Source organism: Typha angustifolia, chromosome 14 (assembly GCF_048772165.1).
Source record: "Typha angustifolia cultivar Huaian chromosome 14, ASM4877216v1, whole genome shotgun sequence".
NCBI lineage: Eukaryota > Viridiplantae > Streptophyta > Magnoliopsida > Poales > Typhaceae > Typha > Typha angustifolia.
This window is the reverse complement of record NC_133252.1, coordinates 11,716,263-11,741,366: the sequence shown is the minus strand read 5'-3', so window position 1 is coordinate 11,741,366 and position 25,104 is coordinate 11,716,263. Positions and strand designations below refer to the sequence as shown.

At 36.6% G+C, this 25,104-nt stretch overlaps 4 protein-coding genes across 8 annotated transcripts; 1 reads left to right on the top strand and 3 right to left on the bottom strand.

Annotated features, from left to right (window-relative positions):
- Positions 1-432: 432 nt before the first annotated feature.
- Positions 433-5,066, bottom strand: LOC140776774 (transcription factor GAMYB-like). Of its 3 annotated transcripts, none has more exons than XM_073120627.1 (4): positions 4,969-5,066; positions 4,120-4,492; positions 1,258-2,257; positions 433-1,189 (listed from the first exon to the last, which is right to left on the bottom strand). In XM_073120627.1, the coding sequence occupies exons 2-4, from the start codon at positions 4,480-4,482 to the stop codon at positions 867-869; spliced, it is 1,686 nt and encodes a 561-aa protein (XP_072976728.1). In that variant the 5' UTR covers positions 4,483-4,492; positions 4,969-5,066; the 3' UTR covers positions 433-866. The 3 variants fall into 3 exon arrangements, with proteins under 3 accessions (XP_072976728.1, XP_072976727.1, XP_072976729.1); XM_073120626.1 differs by lacking the exon at positions 4,969-5,066 and adding an exon at positions 4,740-4,962; XM_073120628.1 differs by lacking the exon at positions 4,969-5,066 and adding an exon at positions 4,740-4,962 and having other exon boundaries at positions 433-1,180.
- A 3,937-nt stretch (positions 5,067-9,003) lies between these two features.
- Positions 9,004-13,336, bottom strand: LOC140776086 (UDP-rhamnose/UDP-galactose transporter 6-like). Of its 2 annotated transcripts, none has more exons than XM_073119652.1 (6): positions 13,205-13,336; positions 12,044-12,252; positions 11,677-11,861; positions 11,379-11,579; positions 10,672-10,833; positions 9,004-9,685 (listed from the first exon to the last, which is right to left on the bottom strand). In XM_073119652.1, exons 2-6 carry the CDS (start codon positions 12,171-12,173, stop codon positions 9,365-9,367), a joined length of 999 nt encoding a protein of 332 aa, XP_072975753.1. In that variant the 5' UTR covers positions 12,174-12,252; positions 13,205-13,336; the 3' UTR covers positions 9,004-9,364. The 2 variants fall into 2 exon arrangements, with proteins under 2 accessions (XP_072975753.1, XP_072975754.1); XM_073119653.1 differs by lacking the exon at positions 13,205-13,336 and adding an exon at positions 13,004-13,195.
- Positions 13,337-16,410: 3,074 nt separating this feature from the next.
- Positions 16,411-18,204, top strand: LOC140775739 (pentatricopeptide repeat-containing protein At5g43790-like). The gene has a single exon (XM_073119147.1). The coding sequence runs from the start codon at positions 16,411-16,413 to the stop codon at positions 18,202-18,204; it is 1,794 nt and encodes a 597-aa protein (XP_072975248.1).
- A 710-nt stretch (positions 18,205-18,914) lies between these two features.
- Positions 18,915-23,106, bottom strand: LOC140775550 (histone-lysine N-methyltransferase, H3 lysine-9 specific SUVH1-like). Of its 2 annotated transcripts, none has more exons than XM_073118921.1 (3): positions 22,950-23,106; positions 20,087-22,301; positions 18,915-19,301 (listed from the first exon to the last, which is right to left on the bottom strand). In XM_073118921.1, the coding sequence occupies exon 2, from the start codon at positions 22,284-22,286 to the stop codon at positions 20,160-20,162; it is 2,127 nt and encodes a 708-aa protein (XP_072975022.1). In that variant the 5' UTR covers positions 22,287-22,301; positions 22,950-23,106; the 3' UTR covers positions 18,915-19,301; positions 20,087-20,159. The 2 variants fall into 2 exon arrangements, with proteins under 2 accessions (XP_072975022.1, XP_072975020.1); XM_073118919.1 differs by having other exon boundaries at positions 20,107-22,301.
- Between the last annotated feature and the right edge of the window lie 1,998 nt (positions 23,107-25,104).

Below are 25,104 nucleotides of genomic sequence, written 5' to 3'. Positions count from 1 at the left end.
CCTTTTTAGGGTATATTATGGGGGTGAAAACTAATAAGATGACAGACTGGATACTGATAAAATTATATTCATATTTATATTTATTTTTAAATTTAGATATAGATATGGATAGCGAACTTAATTATCTTATCCGCTAACTATAGGTACAGATTGGAATCAATCTAACAAATTATGATATTACTGAAGGAAATATGTACAAAAAAGTAGATCAGTATTTTCATAATATTTCAAACTATGTGGATATACAAGTAATTATTCGAATACTATTTTTCAATTCATATATCTTATCTAGATAGATAGATAGATAGATAGATAGATAGATAGATAGAAAAATCTCACAATCTATATCTTCCATATGGAACCAAATTGGATCAAATTGGACATAGTCTGATCCTTGGATCCGACGTTGAAGGATTTGAACCTAACATACACTTTTCACAAAGATCAACAATGTTAATATCAATATAATAAACTAGTGTCATACACACATACAGATTTTTGAAGTAGCAAGAAAACAGAGTCACAGGAAAAGTGAAAGAAGTCACAATTCCATGAGCACTTTCTTTCAGAAGCACAAAGATCTTCAAACTATGGAAGCAAATGTAAAAGAAAAATAACTCCTAATTTGAAATACCAATATTGGGAGTATAAGAGTTCTTTCCTAGAGATTATTCAACAATCGCCTAAAGAACGATTGCAAATGCTACTGATTCCTCTAATGCTGACAAGACAAACTAACTAGCAATGCACAATCCAAAGTATCAAGTACTTCCCCACTAGTCTATAAAACAAACAGAACAACATGATAAACCAACATTTCCTCAACCATGAGCTGAATAAATCTCATAGAAGTGCCATTGAGGATTTTAAGGAAACTCGGCCGTCTGACAGGCTTGAGGCATGTTCTTCCATGGAAAAGACTCGAGCCCCAGCCCGTGACTGAACGTGGGTGATGTTCCCATTGGCATTAGTTTGTCCTCATCGGACAAATTTTCAGCCCAAAGCATTGGAAAATTCTCATCAAACATGGACTCAACTTTTGGTATTTGATTGCCTTTCCCGAAGAAATCTGGCCCTAATAAAGCATCCATACTTGAGACATATGGGCCAGGTGAATAATATCCCTCGTACAATTTTGAGCTTGGATCAATTTCATCAGCAGCCGTCATAGTGTTCAAACCTGCCAAATCTATATTTATGATTTATTTATGCTCCCATTATAAAAAGCGGTGAGAAATGAAGCACTAGGATTCTTACCAGAAGTTGACTTGGCTGGCTGGAGCTCATCTGGTGGCGAACTGCCACTAATGGGAGGAGTGCACTCACTGAACACAAAAGCAGCCGATCGGCCCAAGGGGGATACTGGGTCATCATATCCTTGCGGGCTTTCTGCACAAAGATCAACCCCTGAAGTTTCCACCATGTCATTCAGTGCGATTAAAGGAGACGAGTTATTGGCAAGAAATTGACTTTTTGCACTGCTCAATGTGTGTGATTTACCATACATTTCGTCCAAAATTCCAGTCTCTCGTACTGAAAACAAATCAGATTGCACTGATGCAGTTGCTGCAGGAGATTGAATATAAGTATCAACTGATCCTAGTGGAGGTATGGGGCTACATTCCAACCAGCTATCACCAGGATCTGTTTGGGTATATTGGAGTGAAGGGAGCTCCGTCTTCACAGACCCAAGAAGAGGCCTGGAAGCAGAGAAGTTGCCATCTGGAAGGGTATGGCTACCAGAGATGGCACCACCAAAAGGTGCCAAGTTCTTACTGTTGGGGTTAGGATCAAAGGGATAACTAAAACCCAAGGGATGCTGCTCAGGCCCATTAATGGGGAAATGCTCAAATGAAGGAAGCTCATCAGGGAAGGAGCCATTAAATTCAGAAATTAAGTCTTCAGATTCTCTGATATGCCTTGTGCTTGGATTCATGTAGACAGAATTCTGAATTCCAAAGCCTTGACAAAGCAATTTATTTGGAGAAAAATCTAGAAAAGGAGGTCTATACGATAAACTCCCTTGGTTAGTATCATTGCCCATAACAAAAGGAGGAATATCAAAAACATTTCCCTGCAAGAGCTCATTGGGTCGTTTGTCACCGGAGGTAAATACACTTGTATTGTGGCTTGTCTGATTTTCATTTGACACTGGAAAGCACACATTATCAGGATAAAGGGGTAAACCAGCACGTTGACGCCTCTTTATTCGAGTATTCCAAAAGTTCTTTATCTCATTATCTGTGCGCCCTGGTAACTGGGAAACAGATATTTGAGGTCAATTTTCCAATGCCAAAAGAAACAGAAGAAACTACATAGAAATTACTAGAGATAAGGAATAGATAACTAAAAGATTGATTTAGAATTGCGGACATCAATTGTGCATAAGAGTAAAAGATTCTTTGAACTTTTTAATTAGCCAAAAAGCTGTGATATCCAATCAATCAATCCCAGACCAAGTCAACATTTTAGAATATAGTTCCTAGTCTCTTATAAATATGTTATTTACCTTGAATATACAAAACATGCACAACAATAAACCTTCTCTATTGTTCACCAATAACGATGAACAATATATTCAGCAAACAACAGAAGAATTCACATAAGATAAATTTGTGTCATGCACAAAAAGTAAAAGGCATAATTTTAGGAAACAGTATTGGCAGAAATAGCTTTACGGATTGCATCACAAAATGAAAAAAAAAAAACTATGGGTACTAAAAATTGTAATTGGATCACAAAATTTAAAAAAAACTACAAGTACTAAGAAATTGTAATCCACACGTTAGATGATAGTAGTCGTGATAACTCTTCTGTTAAATTAAAAAGAAAATGTAGCAGGAAGAGAATAGATAAAAGTCTTGTAAAAACAAACTTAATAAGAATCAAATTTGAGTAAAAAAAAAAAATATCATACATCTTACATAAGAATAAAGCTCACCTGACTTTGCTTTAAGATGCCTTACAAAATTATACTATATAGTTTGTAAATTTATATTTCAATAGGTTTCTGCAGTTCTGTAAAAAAATGAGGATGGCAAGCACTTCCTGTGGTCACATTGAATATCAAAAAGTACAACATGACGGCACATCTTAATAAGACACTGCAAGTAAAATAATCAAATTTAATTGTTATATATTGGACTTGTATGAATCTCTCAAAATCCTCATCACTATGAGGGACCATTCTTCTTAAAACTTCAAGTAAAAGAACAAAATGGGAATGTGTCTAGCTCCTACCAGGATATCACAAATTTGGGAGAGGGTTTAGTTTCAACAGATTCCTTTCAAAATGATGAAAGCAGCACTTGTGCTTTCAAATTTTAAAACTACTTAATTTGAGAAGAACGGTTGTACATGCTCCTTTAGTAGCTCATGGTGAAAGAAAAAAGTTGCAAGCTTACAAAACTACTATGTCCAAAAGAAAATATAGAACCCAGAAGATATGAATGAAAGAGAGAGAGAGGAAGAAGCAAAGTAGAGTGCAAGTCATCAACTGAGTGTGTGAATCACATACAATAATATAAATATGAGGATTACTCGTAGTTCTATTGAATCAACCTAGATTTATTCTGAATTTACTAAGAGTACCAAACAAGAAAAAAAAAACGATTACTTCTTCATTTTAACACCACTTTAATGACGAAAAATGCTAGCTACATAATCCAAAAGTACTTGCTAGACTACAAACAGTAAACAGAGCAAAAGGAAAGGAACCTCTAGATGCTGCAGTTATATAAAAACAATAAGAAAAATGGGTATTTTCTTGCAGAAATTCGTTTTAGACATTGAGACTTTTGCATATAGTAATAAGGACCAAGCATTTGCATCAGAATGAATGATAAACAAAAACTAGTCTCAAATCTTTTAATTGTGGTTCCCTTTAAAGACAAAGGGAAAACAAAACTTTTACAAGAAATTTTTTTTTCCATATCCAGGCTTGTAATATTTGATGCCTTATTTCAGCCAATTAGTTCTGTAAACTCAAACTACTAGCATATATAAGGTAAAAAACTTTCTCCAATCATACTGAATGGGGAAAAGAAAAACAATCAATTAAGAGATTATAATAAAAAACAGAACTCCAAAACAGAGAGTAAAGTAGCAAACTACACTTACATAAGTAGCCATCCTAGCCCATTTGTTTCCAAATTTAGCATGAAGTTCAATGATCAATTTCTCTTCTTCAACTGTGAAAGCCCCTTTCTTTAAGTCTGGCCTCAGGTGATTTGCCCATCGAAGCCTGCAACTTTTGCCGCATCTGGACAGCCCTGAATGCTTCTGGACAGCATTCCAGTTTCCTTCACCATGCTTCCTAACATACTCCACCAATATTTTGTCTTCTGCGGATGTCCAAGGCCCCTTCTTTAAAGCAGAACCTCCTTCAACAGCTCCTCCATTATTTATGTCATCGTTCGATGGCGAGTTGCTTGGATCCATTGGTTCTGTACCATTCTCAATCTCATTCTTGATGTTACTCATTTCTCGGAATCTAATTCAAAAGTAAAGGTGATAAATTTTCGACAAAAATTCATTAAACAATACGTTCCAGAGTAGATCAACCAAAAAAAAAAAAAAAAAAAATCAAATAAGAAGCTTGCTCGATATGAATGAGTGAATATGTAATTAAAAAATTTCAAAAAGATTGTCTTTCTATACGATAAAACAAATAGAATCCCATAAAACACATTCCAAAATCCCGACTTTAATAACATGGAAGCATTAAAAAAAAAACTCACCTTTCTACAAACTTCCAGATTGGCTTTCAAACATTACTAACCCAAGAAGACTGCCAAATCGATCCAATTTTTTGAACTAAATCACGAAATCGCTAATCGGGAGAGTATATGGGGAAGGGGTTTTGCGGAGGCAGGAGCGAATAAAATATCTAGAAACCCTAGTTCGTGGATGATCCGAGGAACTTGCGCGTAATAAGGGGGAGAGAGAGAGAGAGAGGGGAGATTTTACCTCACGCGGGCTGGAGATCATAGAGAGAGAAACAAATGCCCTGGCCGTGGCCTCAGGGAATGAATTGGATTAACGCGATATTTTAGCTTTGCTTCTAAAATCTTACTTATAAATTCAAATATATAATTTATCAAAATTCGAAATAATCTTAAACTAAAAGGGATTTTCTCATTTCACACCCTACATTTTCTATTTAATGCGGTTTATGATCTAACGACAGGGTGTAAACTGAGATAATACCTTATGTTGGGTTTGAAATTGCAAAAAGTATTGCGGCGATATTCTTTTTTTTCATATTTTTTTAAAAAAAATTCCATTTTTTCTTTTTTTTTCACTGCATCTTTTCAAAGTTCAAAGTTTGGATCTTTGACTTGGCAGCCACTGATTGGTGACGAGAAGTGTAAATCTTTTAGATTAGATGGGAACCTATTAAAACTTCCTAAATAAACTTTAATTTTATTACGTACAGAGATATCTAATGGTTGATATAATTATAAGTATAACTATTATTTCTAAATTATAATTGTAGTTTAAAAAAATTAGTCATTTTCTATGTATATTATTTCTAAAACATTATCTTGCATGTGTATATATATATTCTAAGTCGGCAACTAAGTTAGTAAATTTCATATATATACCCTTAATATATATATATATATATCAGAATAAAGTATTTATATCTTTTTATATTAACTTGATGATGAAAGTTTAATTAACTTCTATATCTTGGATTATTTTTAATTACCTATGTATATCTCTCATGTTTAAAATTGATAAACTAAAATTTGATAATAAATAGAGATAGATAATTAAATTTAAATTATATTCTACCTCATATGTTGGATAATTTATCATTCAATCTATGCTTTTTTTTTTAACTTTTACTACCTCAAAAATTCACTTAATATACAATTATTAAAAAATTAAATATATAATTACTGTAATATCCTTGTTTAATTAGCAATAGTTTTGAATTATTTTTTTTCCAATATTTTTTTCTGTAAATTTGTTAAAATATTTGTATATTTGATTGCTAGTGCAATTAATAATCCAAGTGCAATTAATAATCCAAAAGAATACAACATTAGGATTAGAATTCTATCACCATCTTGATGTGTGATAGATAAGACTTATGCCCATCTCTTGTTCCACTTGTTTCCTAGTAAGTTTTAGGCCTCCATCTACTCCTGTCTTCCCTAAAAGGAGTAAAACCTCATTCTCTTGTGCTTAAATCCATATGGCCATGCACATGGAAGTCATGCATACTCTAATTAGCAATGTCTTAATCAAACTTTATGAACTAGTAGAGTTGTTGCTCTTAGATTGGGATATTGTCTCTAATTAATGAAGTTGATATTAACCATTCATAGATCATGCAAATATGAGAAGTCGTTACCTAGGTATAAAATTTTATGACCATTATTCATCTAGTAGCCACCAAGGCAGAAGCATTTGTAGTTGACCATATGGATTGGTTATAGCATCACTTTGACAAAGATTATGGATAAACAAGTCAAATTTATACTAATTTAATACTATAACTCATACGAGGAATGCATGATGTCATGACTATTATTGGCATAAGTATGATGTAATGTACCACATATAGTCCAATTGGGCCTAATTAGAGATTATTAGTCAGGATTTTATAGTATAATTTGAGCTCGTCGTAATTTGTTTCCTAAAAGAATTGACTCAATTGTCTAATCTACATATTAGGGAAGATTAACTTTTTGTCTAACCTATAATTAACTTACATACTCATGATTTATTAAAAAATAAAATTAGATAACTGATTGACATAAGTATTAGGAAGTCCTAAATTGCAAGAAGCACAAGATACAGCGCCATTTAGGTCTTATATTTGAGGAGAGGAGAGAGGAGAGAGGAGAGGAGAGCTATCACCGACAACAAAATAATATAATTAGCTTAAATTACAATCCTTTTTTTGTGGGGGGGGTATAAGAGAAATAAAAACTTAATAGTATATCAATTATATCAGCTCAGCCAGAATTTGAATTTGAAGATATTCTAGTTACTGGGTCTACACCTAGCTTGATAATTTTTGAATTGTCTAAGTGAAGTATGAATTAATCATTCCATATTCCATTAAAATTGGTTGAGGAGGCCACCAAATTCAAAAGTCAAAATTTCTTCTAACAATCCTTTGTACACAAAACCCTGCTCAATTTTCCACACTACCAGCAGCACTCCCCATCCCACCCCACCCCACCGTCAGCCGATTTGTCCAGACCAGGAAAAGCAAGGCCATGGTCAAAAATAGAAAGTGTTGCAGAAGGAAAAGCTAGCCTGTCATGTGGGTGGGCCCACTCTTAGCAAACACAACTATTTAATGAGGCCCAATTCCAAAGAACAAGGGGGGCCCACCATGCCTTTTCTCTTTTCCCCTTCGGATCCTCTACAGCGATTGATGTAGGAAATCCTATACAGCCAAAGAAGAGTAAGAGAGAGAGAGGGAGGAAGTCGCTCAGGTTTGTGGTCCTTGGTTTGTAGAGGAAACCCACTTTGGAAGTCTTAGAGGCTACTCCTCGTTGGGGCCCACCGAAAATCCTTGCAAACTTCATGGGCTGCGTGGGGCCCATCGCATTAGGATTGCGTGCGTCATCATGTGGCCCCCCCCCCCTCATGCCATAAATGGGTCACGTCACCTGGTCCACTTTTCGGGTGCCCTTTCCAAGTCCTTATCTTGCAATGTAATCATCTCTATTTGGGTGATACCAAGTCATGCTACTACTCCCATTTCCATCCAATAAAATAAAATAATATTACCCTCTTCTTTCTTCCCCCTCTTTTGGAGTGAGTTAAATCTCTTCATTGTCACATAACAAGAAGGTGGTGTTGATGAAATTTAACTTGTTCACATCACAAATTACCCTATAATTATTAATAGTAATGACAAATTTTGCCAATCAAATTACTACACAAAAGAGCTAATTATCAAATGCACGTAACATTATAATAAAAGAATTTATCAAATATCAATCTTAATATTTAAGAGATTGAGAATAGAACTCTATCATTGGGCAATACCAACTTTTAGGCACCCAAATGATCCACCTTTTTTCTTGGCCTCAACTCTCACTATCAATCATGTGGAAGTATGGGGACAAAGAACCTTGCTGCTGATGTTCTCCTCTACAATAATGTCTTGTTGGTATATTTCCTTGAGATCATGGCTTGCAGATGTGAAATAACTTTGCTTTCATTTGTGGATAGATATAGAAATGGGGGGGAGGTAATGAGACTTTAAAAATTTCCCCAACTTGTGCAAGGCATGATGTGAGCAATCTCTTATCCTTGAAGTCTCATAGGTGGTGTAATTAAAGGTGGTAGGAGAGAGAGAGAGAGAGAGAGAGAGAGAGAGAGAGAGGGAGAGACAAATTGCTTTCATGCATAGCAAATGGAAGAAAGATAGAAGTAATGAGAAAGGAACAAAAGGAAGCCCATCTTTGTCAATATTTTGAGTATAATGAGGTAAAGATCCATAGTAAGAGATATAAAAAATAATATAGAAAGATTTATTAAAAATATCTCATATATATATATGGATATTTATCAGGACCCCACATTTATTTTTAATATCTAAAAAAATATTTGGATCTACTATATCCATGGATCTAAATCCGAATAAAGATGTAGAAGCTTATTTTGTAAACTCTTTCTTTTTGTTTGTAATTTGTGTAAGTTAAGATTAAACTAATTTTTGAATCTTCTAAATTTGATATATATATATTTTTTCTATTTGTATTTCTATATGTTTAAGATTCAGTTGGTGCATGATTTGTATTCGAATCTGTTTTAGATTTGATTTAGTCTAAATATAATTTTAAATTTTGGTAAAGGTTTAATATGAATCCAGAAAACTGAGCAATATCGTATCTATTTTCACCCCTGAATACATGAGAATGCAGTGGCAATCAGTTAGACTATAAGTGCATGCATCAAATATTTTCCATTTGTGGATCAAAAATAATAAAATATGCCAAGTTGGTCAAAACCACGAGGAGGTAAATGAAGGCCTTCCAACAATCCAATGGTCAAATAATAGATTCAAGCATCACTCTGATGCATAATTCATAATTAATCCAGAATAATGCATCATAATTCCTTCTAAGTTTGGACTTTGGAGAACTGGAGTACAGTAAATCAACAATAGTGTAAGATGAATCAACTTCCATGAAGGGATTCTATGATTCAGAAAAATAGAAGCACTCCTCTCATTCCCTCAAACGTCAGAAACTAAGAAAAGAGATGACTTTATAACCTGTGATTCTGTAACTTTAATAAGCAATCCCTCGCTCCATCGACATCTGCCGTTAAATTCCCAAGAAGAGAACTTGGAGGAGAATTAGAAAATGAGGTGGGCAAATCATGTCTAGACCTGACCAACTGTTCCTTCCAAAGATCCGGCGTGACGCTGAGATCTGTCGGGAATTAAATAGCTTCGACGTTCCTTTCCCCCAGGCTTGGATGATGCATTTCCGTACCAGATCATTCCTACAACAGCTAGGATCATCCCAAGAATTACATGAGCATTAAGACCCTCCTTCCCGAAGAAGAGGAATCCCAGGATTAAGACGAGAATGGTCTTCATGTGGCCTAAGACTTGGAAAGATACAGCAGAGAATCGGCCGATGCAGATGAATTGGCTCAAATTCGTCCCGACGGCTATCAGGCATGACAGGAGAATGAAGAACTGCAGAACGAGAGCAGATAATGTCTGAGATACGAAAAAGAGAATAGGAACAATGCAAAAGAAATGCGAGAAGAGAGCAATCGAATAGAAATGAAATGCATGTGTAGCAAAATTGTTGGAACAGTTTTACAAACCAAGGCACAGTAAATGACTGAAAAGATGTTAAAATCTTTTCTGGAATTTTAACATAAAGTTTCTAGTCCAGCTATATAAATATAGAGCTAGATAGATGGACAGATAAGAGAGAGCACTTCCTAGTTCCTACTAGTGCAACAACCGCATCCGCACTAATCAGAACAATGATGGCCATGCCGGTGGCACACTGGCACATGGCACGAGGGGTGGCGCACGGCACCCCTCCTATCGATGCTTCACTTTTTGTCATCGCTGCCAACCTCGTCATTGCCCATCGCGAGCTAGCTCGAGGCTGCCGATGAAGGCACCCATCGCAACGTGATCCGGAACTTAAGTTTTTATTTGAAATCAACTCGACCCGTTCTACTCAAGTCATCTTTCTCCTCGAGCCAGCAGAGGCTAGGGCATCCACGATGTTGCGATGGGCATCTGCATCGGTGACCTTGGGCTGGCTCGTGGCGGGCGACGACGAGGTTGGCAGCGATGACAAAAGAGTGAAGCATTGTTAGTCTCCCTCCTTTTTTTTCTCTCTTCTTTGCTTGCGGCATGTGCCGCGTAGTGATGTACTGTTCGGTGGTTGGCATAGACCGTGCCATGGCACGGCCATCCTTGGATCAGAATACCATACTAGAATGCACTTAGTTTCTTTGCTGATCTCATAGATGCTGATTGCAGGATATACGAAGTTATATGAGCAGGAATGCCACGCTGTAGTACATGTGCTTTTGCTTGTTAAAAATTATAAAATAAAGCTTGAAATGTAGAATGAGTGTACTACTACTTCTATTGCTCAACTGTGAAAAGAACAAGAAACTTCTAAAATATAAAAAACAAGTTCCGTAGTTAGTTACCACAGGGGCTATAGTATAGTCAAATGCATCCACCCTTTTGTTAGTCAACCAGAAATCCACAAAAGGTCCCAATAGCAAGAGAGATGCTGCTTGGCCAGGAGCTGTGTGGCTCAAGAGGTTGAAAGATGTAAGCGAATACTTCCGTTGCAGAATATGAATATGCTACAGGAAAAAGGTATGTTAGATTAGAACCATATAGGGCGACGATAAAATTAGAGTTCTTGCAAAACACTTGATTATTCCTACATGATTCAGCAGAAGACAGAAATTTATTTCAAAGATGTACAAATACTAGCATCAGTCAAAAGATAGAGAGTGGCAAAGTGTAAAGCAACAAAGAACTCTTCGACAGAAAATACACTATAAGCTGATTATCCCATCTCTTTATATGCAAATTTATTGGCTAAATCATTCACAAATTTGAACAATGACTTCAGTGAAAGCAGAGAGCACCAGGAGCTAATTTCACCAGGGAGAAGTGTTAGCTAACTGAATTGTTGAAGCAACAATAGTATATCCGATAAAAACAGGCTAACTGTTTGAATAAGTTCTGCTTCCTACAACTTGTGATAAGCTCAAAACACTTTTATAGGTCATATAACTGTGGTACCAAAAAGAAACCCAAGTTTTAAAGTAGAGCATGCAATGACCGACCATGTTATGATGCAAATAAAGGTACAAAGTTATTAAATTTTTTTAGTACTTACATATTGTTGCAAAGCAGTGCACCAAACTGCTATGCTAGCTGCTATCAGACCTCTAGTATTGACACTCACATCAGTAACTGTACAAACGGCAACACCTATGAGAACCACCACTATACTGAGCTTTGTGTCCCGAGAGTAATGAATCTTATCGAACAAAACTTCTAGAAGACATGATACTGGAATCATACAGAGCTTCGCTATCTGAGACCAAACAACAGCATCAAAAATTAATTAAACTCACTGTTTACAAAAATAAATAAAAGGCCAAAGGCAGACGATGATATCAACCATAACTGACCTGATAGAACCCCACTGAGTTCCACATCAAACTGACATTCATCCCAACAATTGACAGATTTGCAAATATCACAAATTTTAGTAGTTCAGGTAGAGGTAAATGGGAGGACTGAACAAGTCCTAAGCACCTAAGAACTATAGTCATGATTGTTGTGGTGCCAAAATGCAGACCGGTTAACGTTGTAGCTGTAACAAGACAATCATATCAATAACATCAAAAGTATTCACATTCTGAATGGAGCGTCCAAGTTAGATGTATCAAACTTAAAAAGGTGTGCGAGTAAAGGGAGTAAGAAAGGTAGCCATGTGTAAAAAGGCAACTGCAAATTAAATAATTAGATAAAACTCAACAGACCAAGTAGATTTACCAAAGCTGAAGCCATGTTTAGCCATTAGAGCTTTATTGACCATAATTATGCCAACAGAAGTCACTACATTGAATGCCCATGCTGCAACATCTAGTGTAGCTTTCCTGTCAGCTTTGCTTAGTGAAGCCATCTCTTTCTTTACTGGTCTCGGTCTACTTTTTCTTATCTAAAGATCTCAATAATTCAGCTCCCATTCCAAGCTCAAGCTCCTGATGTCAAATCCACAAAATCAAATCTCATTAGATTCCAACGGAACTGAAAAATGCAGAGTGGCCGAAATGTAAAGCTAACTTAGCAGGAATAATAGAGAACGAGAATGAAGTCAGGATATGCCTCTAGTTCGCTAATTATTGCAGAATTACTAAATCAAAAAGACATAACAAAGACCATTTGAATATTTGACCAATCCTCATATCATTTACTTCAGCAAATTTTGAGTAGAACTGTCATCGTAAAATTCAGAGCTACGAGTTCTCCATTGACATCTTAACAGGAACAAAATCGTGTTTTAAGCGCCGCGAAATTATACTATGAAGCTCTGTGATTTCAAGAATTCATATGTTAATTATGATTTATGGCCAATTCGCTTTTTCTATCATCTTCGGCCAACGTTGTAAAATGACAAATGCGGAATATGGAGAAAGAGTCAGATTTGTAAAAATTTAACAAGAATGCAGTAAGATACATCTTGCTCTCTGCAAAGAGCAAACCCACATTGTCTACACCTCCATGCCACTAGGTTCCCCTAAAGTGTCAAATCTTAGGGCTTTTCCATCAAAGATCGACTACAATGAGATCAAAATCGTCCCAAAAAATGTCAACTGTTGGTACCAAAGCAACTTACATCTCATCCTCCGAATTTTGCAACAAGGTGGGCTATTTTCTAAGAGGTGAAATCAAATAAAACTACCAACCAAACATCACAAATAAACACCTTCCTCAAGGAACCCATTTAGATACCAATAATAGACGATCCAAAATGTGGGTCATCCTCGCGTGATCTCCATCCCGGAAAGCTGAGAAACAAAACTAAGAATCACAAAGTCAAAGCATCATCAAGAAAAGATCGAAATTCTATCACAAACAGCGCATCGAGATCGACCACACGGCAACAGGCACAGAAGAGATAGAGAGGGAGAAAAAGTTGGGTTTAGGGATTACATTGGGAAAGAAACGAAGAAGACGAAGCACCGATTTGGAGATCTTTTTGCATCGATTCCGCGATCCGAAGAGTTTCTGGTGGTGACGTTCGTTTAGCATCGGATCTGGCGATATATTTATATATGTTTCTAGGCCGTTACTGCTACTGCTAGACACATTATTGTACTATGGTAAAGTTGCTACCAAATTATTGGAAAATTATTATTTTTTAATCAAATTTAATCTATTTTTTTTTGTGGGTGATTAATTATATTTAGCTCTCAGAAATTGTTGTTCAGAGTGACTGAGTGAGGGAGTTTCTATAATTACTAATTTATGTGGATGTGTTTCTTAATTTAGGGGTTATACGTGGATAATACAAAAAAATTCAGGGATAAATATGAAAAAGTATGATAGTTTAAAACCGCTATGTGTAATTATTTTAAGAAAAAAAGTTCTTGGCAAACAACTTTAAAATTTTAAAAAAAATTAACACAATATTAATATCGGATATCACCTGCTTTACTTTGCTAGTGTTTATGATTCTCTTTTCTGTTATTTCAACACCGAGGTTTTTTACCTCTTCCTTCTCCATCTTGTTTTTCTTATTTATCTTTTTCAACCATTATGACTTTAATTTAGCATCGAGTTCAAGGATATATTTATATATGTTTCTAGGCTGTTACTGTTGGACACATTATTGTAGTATGGTAAAGTTGCTATCAAATAATTAGAAAAATATTTTTTTTATCAAATTGTATCAATTTTTGTGTGTGGTTAATTATATTTAGCCTTTTCGAACTACCGTAGCTTTCCACGTACACCCAGAAGTTATTTTTTACCGCATAAATCCTCTGACTAAGAAATTTTTTGTTCTAAGTGAGGGAGTTCATATAATTACTTCTAGATTATAGAATTTTGTGGATGTGGATGTGTTTATTTATTTAGGGGTTCTATATGGATAATAGAAAAAAATTCAAATGTATATAAGAAAAACTACGATAGTTTATGAGTGCTAAGTTTAATTAACTTTTTTTTTAAGATAAAAATTTATAGGCAAACAAACTCAAAATTTCAATAAAATTGAGACAAATTTGATGGGTGGCGACTCTTTGCTAATTACTACCCTCTCCCTTGAGATTTTACTTTTCTATTTCCGTCTTCCTCTCTCTTCTCTTCTCCCTTTCCTCCACAATCACCATTTATTCCTTACCCCCCTCCCCTGACCTTTCTTAACCCCCTTCTCATCCCCCCAAATCTCCATAATTCACTCTCTTCAAGTTTGATGTGTTTGTAACCTTCTCTATAACTCTCGTAGAGGTAGGTATTTCCTCCATTTTGAGTTTCTTTGTAATTGTTCTCTCGGCTCTTACACTCTATTATTGAGTTCATCGTCATAGCACATTTTTCCTTTGCCACTATCATTATTGGATTTGCTATGGACACGACCTATCGGTGCTAGATTTTTTTCACTTTTTTTTTCCCCGATGGCTCTGTAAGTATGCTTCTAAGCTAGTCAGATCTATAGTAGCAATAATGAAATTGCTGGAAGCCTAGACCTATTTTGCTAACGCAATGTCTTCGACATATTTAAATTATTTCTATGTGCCTTTTGAGCTTGTTATAGTATATTTTCTAATGTGCTATTATTTTTTGCCAAATTGCGAGGGCTTTTCTATTTTTTTTTTTCAATGTATAAAGCTTGTATTCATCTATTTGGATGGATGTTATCAAGCTTTTGTTTTCAAAAACAAATATAGAGAGATAAGGTGACAACTCATGAATAATAAGCTTCGCAGCTGACTCTTAAATTTTGATAATAGTAAGACTCAGTTTTACGCTCACCTCTTTATATATATATATATTGTATCTTTTAATAGAAAAGTTTTTTGAAAAACACGGTAGGTAGATATGACAATTATATCATTTTGCCAACCGATTCTTGATTCTTCTCTATTACCAACATTTTGACCTAAAAAGTCTAAGGAGCCAAAAGTGATGTTACTTGATTAACACGTCAATTAGCTGTTTTGTTCTTAAGGGACATCAGATGGGGCTAATATTTCTAGTCGTCCATAATGCTTCATAACTACTACTACTACTAACTTTTCACTCATACACGGAAACTCTCTCATGTGACTCACAGCAGTCAACAGGTGCACTAAAATTTAGGTACATTGAGACAAAATACACTTTACCTATTAATATTTCTTTTGTATCACTAAATCTCTCTTCCTTCTTGTTGTTGACTAAATTATAACGTGATTTTTGGGGGTAAGTATATTTTACCCCCCTACTTTAAAACTAAAATTATTTTATCTATATAATACTATTTTTTTAAACAAAATAATATTTTATATCTTACATTTTTAATATTTATAAATCGACCCTATAATTTAATAAATATATGTAAAAAATTATCATGTTGTTTAAATTAAGTATAGTAATTTTTTTTATAAAAGTACATTCAACCAAGTTACATTTTAATTTCTATTTAAAAAATATTCTCATCAAGTCTACTTAGTACCGTGTCTTTTTAGGTTTATTCCATTAGTTTAAATTTAACTCATTTTCTGCACATATTCACTAAATTATATGGCTCAATTTATAAATAGTAAAAAACAAATTATAACTTTGTTAAAAATTAGTGTTATATGCAAAATTTTCTAAATATAGATATATTATGAAAGAATTCAAAATGACTTAGTATAGTATAAAAATAATAATTAAAAATTGGGGGGTAATATATATATATATATTTGTTTAAGTTATTAATTTTGGACAAAGAATTTAATAATCATAACTTAGTCAAAAGTGTAAATAGACATAGTAATGTATATATACGATTTTATTTATTAAATAAGTTTACATAGATAATTTGTTGACACACATTGTTCAGGTTCATATGATTTTTAGAGTTATAAATTGATTTATAGACCAGTTTATTTGAGTTATAATTAATTTATAGACCGAATTATTTAAATTATTAATCTGATTATTAAGTCATAGACAAATTAATCGAGTTAAGCAAGTTAAACCGTTTATGAACCAAATCATATTATACTAAACTCAAATCTATTTAAAGAATTTGAGTTCTCTCCTCAAAATTTGCCAGTATCTATCTATCTATCGACGAACATTGTTCCACATTGTGTATCAGATAGCAACTAAGACATATCGACTCCCTGTATATAAACTCTAATACCCGCATTAATGCATATCGACATATGAAACCTCCAAGTCCGGCATTTCATCAAACACCTCTCTTCCGCCTCCTAGAAACCCCTCCCAAAACCCCCTCAACCTTCAAGCAACTCCACGCCCACTTCGTCACCTCCGGCCTCGCAAACCACACCTACCCCTTAAGCCGCCTCCTCCTCTTCTCCTCGTCTCCACCCATCGCCTCCTTGCTCGGTTTCTCCTACTCGACCACCCTCCTCCGCCTTGCGCCTCACCCCTCCACCTTCCTCTTTAACACCCTCACTTCCTCCCTCGCTTCCCATGGCGAAACCCGCCTATCTCTCCATCTCTACTCCTCCCTCCTTGAACCCTTCTCGCCCAAACCAAACTCCCACACCTACCCTTCCCTCCTCAAGGCCTGCGCCTCGCCGCCGTGGATCGCCTACGGCCTCGCACTCCATGCCCAGTTGGTAAAGTTCGTCGCAGGCGACGCCGTCGACCGCTTCGTCCATGCTGCGCTGGTCGGATTGTACTCCCGATGCGGAAAAATCGAAACTTGCCGGAAAATATTTGATCAGGTGTCAAATCCGGACATACCAACTTGGAATTCCATCTTGTCTGCTTACGCCCGGCGTGCTGGCGAGGTTGGTTGTTATGATTCTGGAGTGGAGACATTGGTTTTGTTTGAAAGATGCCAGCTTAGCTCGATTAAGCCGAATGAGATCTCGGTTGTGGCGGTGATCAGCACTTGTGGTGATTTGGAAGCTCTCGGGCAAGGGATGTGGGCACACGCGTTTGCCAGAAGGAGTGGTCTGGCGATGAATCTATTTGTGGCCACAGCTTTGATCGAGATGTACTCGAAATGTGGGAGATTGGATCTTGCGGAGCAGGTTTTTGATGGCTTGCCACAGAGAGATACTCTCTGTTACAATGCAATGATTCGCGGGCTCGCGATCCATGGACATGGACGCCGCGCTCTTGGATTGCTTGATAGGATGCGGATTGAGGGGGCCAGAGTCGACGGCGTGACGATGGTGGTCGTAATGTCTGCATGCGCTCATGCTGGATTGGTCATGGAGGGCCGCCATTTTTTCGACAAAATGGAAGAGGATTTCGGAATTACGCCCAAGGTTGAGCATTTTGGTTGTTTGGTGGATCTTTTGGGCAGGGCAGGGCAGATTGAGGAGGCCGAGGAAGTGATTTGCAGAATGAGCATCAAGCCAAATGCAGTGATGTACAGGTCCTTGATAGGGGCTTGCAGAGTTCACAATAAGGTAGACATTGGGGAGAGACTTATCAAAGAACTGATACAATTAGAACCATGGCATGGAGGAAACTATGTGCTGCTATCAAACATTTACTCCAACATTAACCGATGGGATGATGCAAGGAAGGCGAGGAAGGCGATGAAGGAGAGGGGTATTGATAAAACCCCTGGTTCTAGCTTGGTTGAGATGGATGGCATCATGCATGAGTTCTTGACAGGAGACAAGTCACACCCAGTTTCAGATGAGATCTATGCTATGCTTCAAGAGATTGATAAGAGATTGCATGAATGTGGGCACAAGCCGAGCACCAAAAATGTGCTGTTCGACGTCGAAGAGGAGGACAAGGAAGATGCATTGACTTACCATAGCGAGAGGCTAGCGATCGCCTTTGCTCTTCTCGTGTCGGATTTGGGTATGCCTATCAGAATCATAAAGAACCTTAGGGTGTGCAGTGATTGTCATGCGAGCGCAAAGCTTATTTCTCGGATTTACAGAAGGGAAATAATTATGAGAGATCGGAGCCGGTTCCATCATTTTAGAGATGGGGTGTGCTCTTGTTCAGATTACTGGTAAAAGTTGATAGCCAGGATGTTCTTCGAATTCTCCATAGTTTGATTGAAACAATCCTCTTTATACTAGATGATGTTATGACCTTTTGCTCTCTATATTGTTGTTATATATTATGGATTAAACTTAGAATGATGAAGTGATAGTTGTGTGGAGTGGACGTTGAATATATATATATTTTTAAAATTTTTGTTCTTCGATGAACATGAAGATGAAAGAAAGATGCTGCTGTTACTTCCACATCCAGGAACTACTACTCAATACCAAAAGTGGGCTTCTATCTATAATTAGAGAAATTAAATTTTCTCTTCGACTCTCTTAATTTTTTTTTTTTTTGGTTCATATTTTATCCATTCAAACAATTGGTTAATACTCTGCATCCTAGTACATTTGGACTTATATCTCAGATATAGAGGGACGATTGGGCTCACAGGTGTTCAGCAATTAATAGTAATCACAAGAGAGCAATTTCTTCTCTTTTCTGAATGCCATCTCCATATCTAATATTAAATATATCCAGACAAAAAGGCAAGAAGATTTCGTTGTTGAAGAATCTCATAAGTCTGATCTCGATCAACTGTTTGTTAGAACTTTCTTAACTGCTCGGGCACATACTTTTTCCTTAGATCAAAAAGATTCTCCAATCAATGTTGTCCCTCGATAAGGAACAAGACTAGAAACAAAGAGACCACCCCCCCCACCCCCCACCCCAAATAAAAAAGGCTCATTGATGGTCTAACAAGCCCGCCGCTGCAGTAGAAATTTAAAGCAATCTTCTAACAGTTATTATTCTAATCAAGTAGACATAGTTTAGGAACCTCAAACCACACCTTGCTAAATGGTGAGAATTTTACACCTTGCATGTGGTACAAGTATATAGAACAACGGGGCAGACTAAAGGTGTTTAAGAACAAAACATGCCCCATATGTCACAAAACTTGACTACAGAGAAGGCATACCTGCATGGTTCTTGCCAGGATGATTTGTTCATTGTGTTTACAAGACAAGCCATTGATATCCAAAGACGTGACAATGCAACACCATCCCAAAATTATCTTTCCAACATAAGTTACAGCCTCAGTTACAGGTACAGAGAAGGGACGCTGCAAAAGCAAACCATACAAGATTATGACGAGTATCATGTCACCAGGAAACATGTTGAGTATGAACTCTGAAGCATTGAACCCAAACATGTGGCCCTTTTTGTGACAGACACTCAGAAGATGAGTCAAGAATTATCATATTCCATTAGCTTAAGTAGTAACTTGTGAGCGAGGGGGGAAAAAAAACGAGGGTTGAAAGGCATCCATTATTTGTTGTAATAGAAAATGTTATTGATTAGTTATAAATACTTTCGGGTAGATTGCTCATGAAGAGCATGAAGTGTTGCATAGATGTCAAAATGTCACAATACTGGTCGCAAGTTGTTAGTGCAACCAGGAAATAAAGTGCCAACTGAGACTCAGGTATTATATCAAAATGCCAAATAACAGGAGAAGACCTAATGAAATAAATCAGAGCTTTGATTAATTGCTCCGAAAAGATGTCAGTGAGAATGCATTAACTGTTAAGTGTTAACAAATGAGTAAATAACATGGAATTACAAAGCCAACCAAACCTTGTGAAAACAAAGCTTCTATATTATGCATTTAGCCATGAATGTTAAGTAACAGTCCATACCACTGAAATCGATGGCTTTTCACTTTTTAGGAATGAAAGAAATTGTCATAAGAGAACAACCAAAACTCTTGGAGAGGGGGGAAAATATTATGTACATCTAGATAGTTTATGAGAGGCAAGAACAATCATCATTTTATATATTTAGTTTCGCAAAAAATGATTTACACAGCATGTATAATAAATATCAGAGAAAGGAGAGCACAAGCACCTATAAGAAGTGACTCTGACCTTGAAGATGAGTTAATATATTAACTTCACTCCATGCATATCTTACATAAGTATTAACCGAAAGAACCTCGACAATTCGGTGAGCCACATAAGCACCTCTTAGCTCTACGGGACCCCACCACTGTTCTCTTTTCCTCTTTGCAAGCATCTGCTCCACTTATACCATAATCATATGTCAATTCTGTCATGGGAGGGATATGTTTCATTGCAAAGAACATGATATGTGGGTGCTCATCATCATTGTGATCATGTTGCACTGGCTGCCAAAAGATATTAGGGGAGCAGCTATGGTTCATAAAACGGGCAACATTTCCCATATTCTTTGCACTTATGGTAACAGGCAATGACTTATAACTCTCGGGTGAGACATTTCTACTTGGTTCGCCTAGTAACTCAGGTCCATAATTCCACCTTAAAGTCTTCTCACCAGGACATGTTGTCTGAAATATATAATCGTCTTCGTCATCATCCATATCTACTCTAACCTCATCAATAACTTCACCTGTATATTCACAAATAAATGTACCTGCCCTGATAGGGTCCCAGGAACGGAGGCCCCAACCACGGTTTCTGGTTCTAAAAACCTCAAAGTGAAGTCTAATACCTTTCTGCGTTACTCTGTCTCGGCAATTTTGAGAACACTGACAAGAAGCACTACACTCATATATCATAGGCTTGCGGCTCACAAGCAGCCCAGCTGAACTATAAGGAAGATCACCTCCATTTTGTTGAGCACAAGAGCAACCAGTGTCACCAGGAAGACACACACTAAGGCACCTGCAACCTTGCAATGATTTCATCATGCTAAGAGGTCTCAAATACTTGACTCTAGTGACATAAGTGAAATGACTAGGTCCCTTCTCATCATCAACATCATTAACAAGGCAAACAGGTATATTCTCAATACCGGAGGATAAATCAGGTAGTATAACTCTGCCCCTGGATGACGGGTTCTCTTTCCATTTCTGGGTCATCTTCCAGACTGCAATTCCATCAGGTTGCTCTGGCTCTCGCAGTAACTTGTACTTGAAGACATTAAAACCAGTCTTTGCTTTCTCCTTCCATGAATCCTGAATCTTATAGAGCCCATCATAGATATAAATCTTGCCAGTTTGACAGGTAGGATCTTTTGCACTACGGACAACCCTAATCTCATTCTTTCTATAGGTGCTTCTTTCCAAGGCAAGGTTACCCCTTTCAAGTTTCTGGTCGTGCTTCTCCTCATTTTTGTTGCTACCTCCCTGGCCAACGTAAATCAAAACATCCACATCATCATCATCATTCTCATAACCTCCAGCAGATACGATACAGATAGCAGCAGGTTCATCTTGATTATCAAACTTAGCAGTCATGTAATCAATACCGGCCATGCTCGGAGCGTGCAATCCAGCAATACACATCTCCATCCTAAAATAGAAAAGATCCCCAATTTCAACACCTGGAACAACTCCTATCCTCTTCCCCACATTAGCCCTGATATTATTGCTCAACATCATGGCCCCAGCTTTTAAATCTGGGCGCCTATTTACATCCTGTACCTCATCCAACTGCAGAAGCCTCCGCCGGAGTGCATCAAAGGTCATCAGTACCATCTCCACCGACTCCCTGGGGTCATCTGATATAGGGGACAGCAAGACTAGATCCTTATCAAGAATCTTTCTAACAGCCTTAACACGCTTGGCTTTACTTCCATCAGAGCCACCAATGCCACCACTACCACTCGTGCGGTAGCTGCTCAAGTGAGCAGGCCTCTTAATTTTCCTGCCAGATGCTGAGATTTGCGTAGTGAATAGAGGCTCCTCATCTCCATCCATGCTCGACGGTGGCGTCTGGTATGATGAGATTGGGGTGGCATTTATTGGGCCATTAGCAGATCGTACTGCCCCAAAATGGGTAACCCCATTGTCAGTGGTCCGAGAACCTGGATTTACTGGTCTCTGTCCATGTGCATCCGGAGAAGCAAAAGGAGGAAATGGTGGACAAAAGCCAGAAGAGTTCCCTGAGTCCGGCTCTGCTGGGAATGGACCGAATGGTGTGACACAAATGAATGGCGGGGTGGTTGATTGAGTAAATGTGTTTAAGCCCAAAGGTGAAGGGAACATTGGAGCCAAAGATCGCAATGGCTTCACATCCAAAGCTTCCTGACCTGACCCCGTTGTGGAGTTTAGATTCCTTTCCATTGCAAATCAGAGCAACTGCAGAAGAAAAAGCCCAAATAACCTTACTTAAGTTCATATATCAGATTGACTATTATAGGAAAAGCTGACTACAATAGGAGAAACTTAAGTGGCAAAATGTTAACATACAAATAACAAAACGTTGAAGAACAAAGTATCAAAGGAACCTGATAAATCCATTTTAACTGCAGAAATGGAAAGATGAAAGGGACCATATAAGTAAATATAAATCAAAAGGAAACGAAGGAACTTCTTAATCTAACAGCTAACCGGTGAAGAAAGAAATGAGAAAAAAGAATGAAAATTAAACTAGCTTATATTGAAGTATTGAACAAAGTTTACATAGTCAAGTGAAGCCATGAAAATATTAGCTGTACAGATGAATAAGAGTTACGAACTGAAGTGAAAAGCCCTAGAGAGCAGCTGAAGTTGAAAAGTACACTCAAAACCCACAAAAGAACACCTCAAAAACCCTCGGAGAGTTCCAAATATCACAAATATACAGATCGAGATCTCCACAACGTGGTAACAAAAACAAAAAAAGGATTTTTTGAAGTGGGTCGTAGAGATTTCAGCAATTAAATCTCGAAAACAGCTTCAATTAATTGATTCATACATCAAATGAGCAAAGACATGACGAATTGGAGAAATAAGCAAAGAGACTACCTGAAGAACTCAGCAAGCTTCGGGGAGTAAGATAGTTTGCCCTAACTCGGCAAAATCTGCAGCATAGTAAACTCCTCGTTAGGTTCGCTTTCCCCTGATCATACCTCTCGCTTTTGTTATTTTTTTTCACTTCTTTCGTTCTTCGCATATTTATAATTAATATTTTCTCTAGGACGAAGTTAAAGCGGCTTGATGTATTACGCACCGTTAGATGGACCTCGAGATTGACACCACCCACAAATGCGCGTCTTCGTGTCAGAAGTGTCTATGTGCGGGTTAGTGGATCGTCAGAAAGGAAGGCGAAGTGACGAAAACACCCTCATTACTCATATATGACGTAAAGATAATTGGATAATTGGAGTGGGGGTATTAATGAGAATTGACCAATATCTTTGAACCTGGTGGTCCCTCCTTGTTCATTAAAAAAAAAGGAAAAAAATTGAAAAAAAAAGAAATTACTAAATTATAAATTAAATTAGTTCCTACATTTTATTTTATTATAGTTTAGTATGAGAAAAGAAGCTTTGAGATTTTACTAGTTTAATAACTACCCCATCTTATAAAATAAATAAGATAAAAAATTTAAATTAGATCCTACACTTTTATTATTTTCTGATTAGCATTTTTATAATCCTAACTCTTATTTATTTTTTCTCTATAATACTAAGATATATTTATTAGAATATGAAAAGTAATTTCTAAACTACTTTTTAATTATATAGAATAAAGTGGTTAAATAAAAAAAGAGGTTTATAATTTTATTTTAAAAAATATTCTAATAATGTAATTAATAGAGTTAGGATCAATGATCTGTTTAAAGACGAAATGTTAAAATAAATAATAACAAAAAGACAGGACGTTATTTAGACATTTCTCTAAATAAAAACATAAAAACCAAATTATGTAAAAGTTGCAAACCACGAGAACAAAATTAGTTGCAAATTTCATTGATTAGATGTGCATTAACACATAAATTTTAACTTACTTGGACAAGTCTCCGTGTTTTTGTTTTTGTCCGGAGAAAAATTTGGACAAATCTTGACCCCACTGCATTAACTGTAAACTTAGAGATATGCATTAAAATTACCGCTCAAAACCATGACAGAGGTGAACTTTGGAGCCCTAGACAGGGTAAATGCCCAATTCATTCAGGATGATCACAGATGCTAGCTTTGCTGTTGATTAGCTAGTTATAAGCACATCATAGAAGATTTCTAGATCTAAGTTTCATGAATATTATTCTCGAAAAATTTTCTTCTTGCAATTGCAAGAGGATCTTAGATTAGCAAAGTATCAGCAAAGAAGTATTATGGATGGCAAAGGAAATGCATTAAACTGCTGACCGAAATAAGTTCAGACTTCAGAAGAGGCTGAAGCTTCCAATTGATACATTTATCCGCACAGATAAGAATCACCGGTTGCTTTGAAAGCGTTGGACAGTTAGCATGCTCAATTCGACAAAGCGTTTTGCACAGTTAGAGAGGCATGCAGTTTCGCTGTTGCTAAAGCTGTTTCCGATGCTTCCGGTGATACACTTATCCCAGCATATATTAGTTATCTTTGCAACCATTTCATTTGCCATGGCCTTCCTTTTCTCCTCCTGGAAATTGAAGATTAGGTTTCAGTAGCACAAGTTCAGGAATAGAAATGATCAAAATGAAATTTAAATAGCACTAAGGTGTCATAAGAAAGACACAGAAACCAAGTGAGAACTCCTAAGAAATCCCACCACATAAAATATTGAAAGCTTAAGAAAAGGAATTTAAAAGAAAACACTGAACTATAAAATAAAGAAAAGAACCTCCATAATACTAATTTCTTGTACTAATGGTATCTATGGTAGTACGGCTTCTCGCCCACTTTAGGAGTCTCAACTTCTATTTTATATGACTTACTTCAGAAATCTGGAAATAATGTTCTAGGCTAAGAAGAATCTTGGATGTTCAGAAATATGGAAATCCAATCTGGGCAATATGTGTACAAATTGTCAAAGCTTTTTATCTGTAAGTGAGCTCTCCAAAGATATCAGCACACTCAACTGAGGAAGACACTAAAGTTGCTACAGAGACATGACTTCCATCTACACAAATGCATTAAAGTGTCGAATTAAAGCACTCATTCCACATCAAAGATTCTATGTTATGTCTGCTCAGTT

Excerpts from the sequence above, each read along its gene's own strand:
- LOC140775739 (XM_073119147.1), top strand. The coding sequence starts at position 16,411 with ATGAAACCTCCAAGTCCGGCATTTCATCAAACACCTCTCTTCCGCCTC.
- LOC140776774 (XM_073120627.1), bottom strand. The coding sequence starts at position 4,482 with ATGAGTAACATCAAGAATGAGATTGAGAATGGTACAGAACCAATGGAT. Across the intron at positions 2,258-4,119 it reads GGGCTAGGATGGCTACTTAT|TTACCAGGGCGCACAGATAA; the intron begins GTAAGTGTAGTT and ends TCTGTTTCCCAG. Across the intron at positions 1,190-1,257 it reads GCCAGCCAAGTCAACTTCTG|ATTTGGCAGGTTTGAACACT; the intron begins GTAAGAATCCTA and ends TCATAAATATAG.
- LOC140775550 (XM_073118921.1), bottom strand. The coding sequence starts at position 22,286 with ATGGAAAGGAATCTAAACTCCACAACGGGGTCAGGTCAGGAAGCTTTG.
- LOC140776086 (XM_073119652.1), bottom strand. The coding sequence starts at position 12,173 with ATGGCTTCACTAAGCAAAGCTGACAGGAAAGCTACACTAGATGTTGCA. Across the intron at positions 11,580-11,676 it reads ACTCAGTGGGGTTCTATCAG|ATAGCGAAGCTCTGTATGAT; the intron begins GTCAGTTATGGT and ends GTTTGGTCTCAG. Across the intron at positions 10,834-11,378 it reads GCACTGCTTTGCAACAATAT|CATATTCATATTCTGCAACG; the intron begins GTAAGTACTAAA and ends TTTTTCCTGTAG.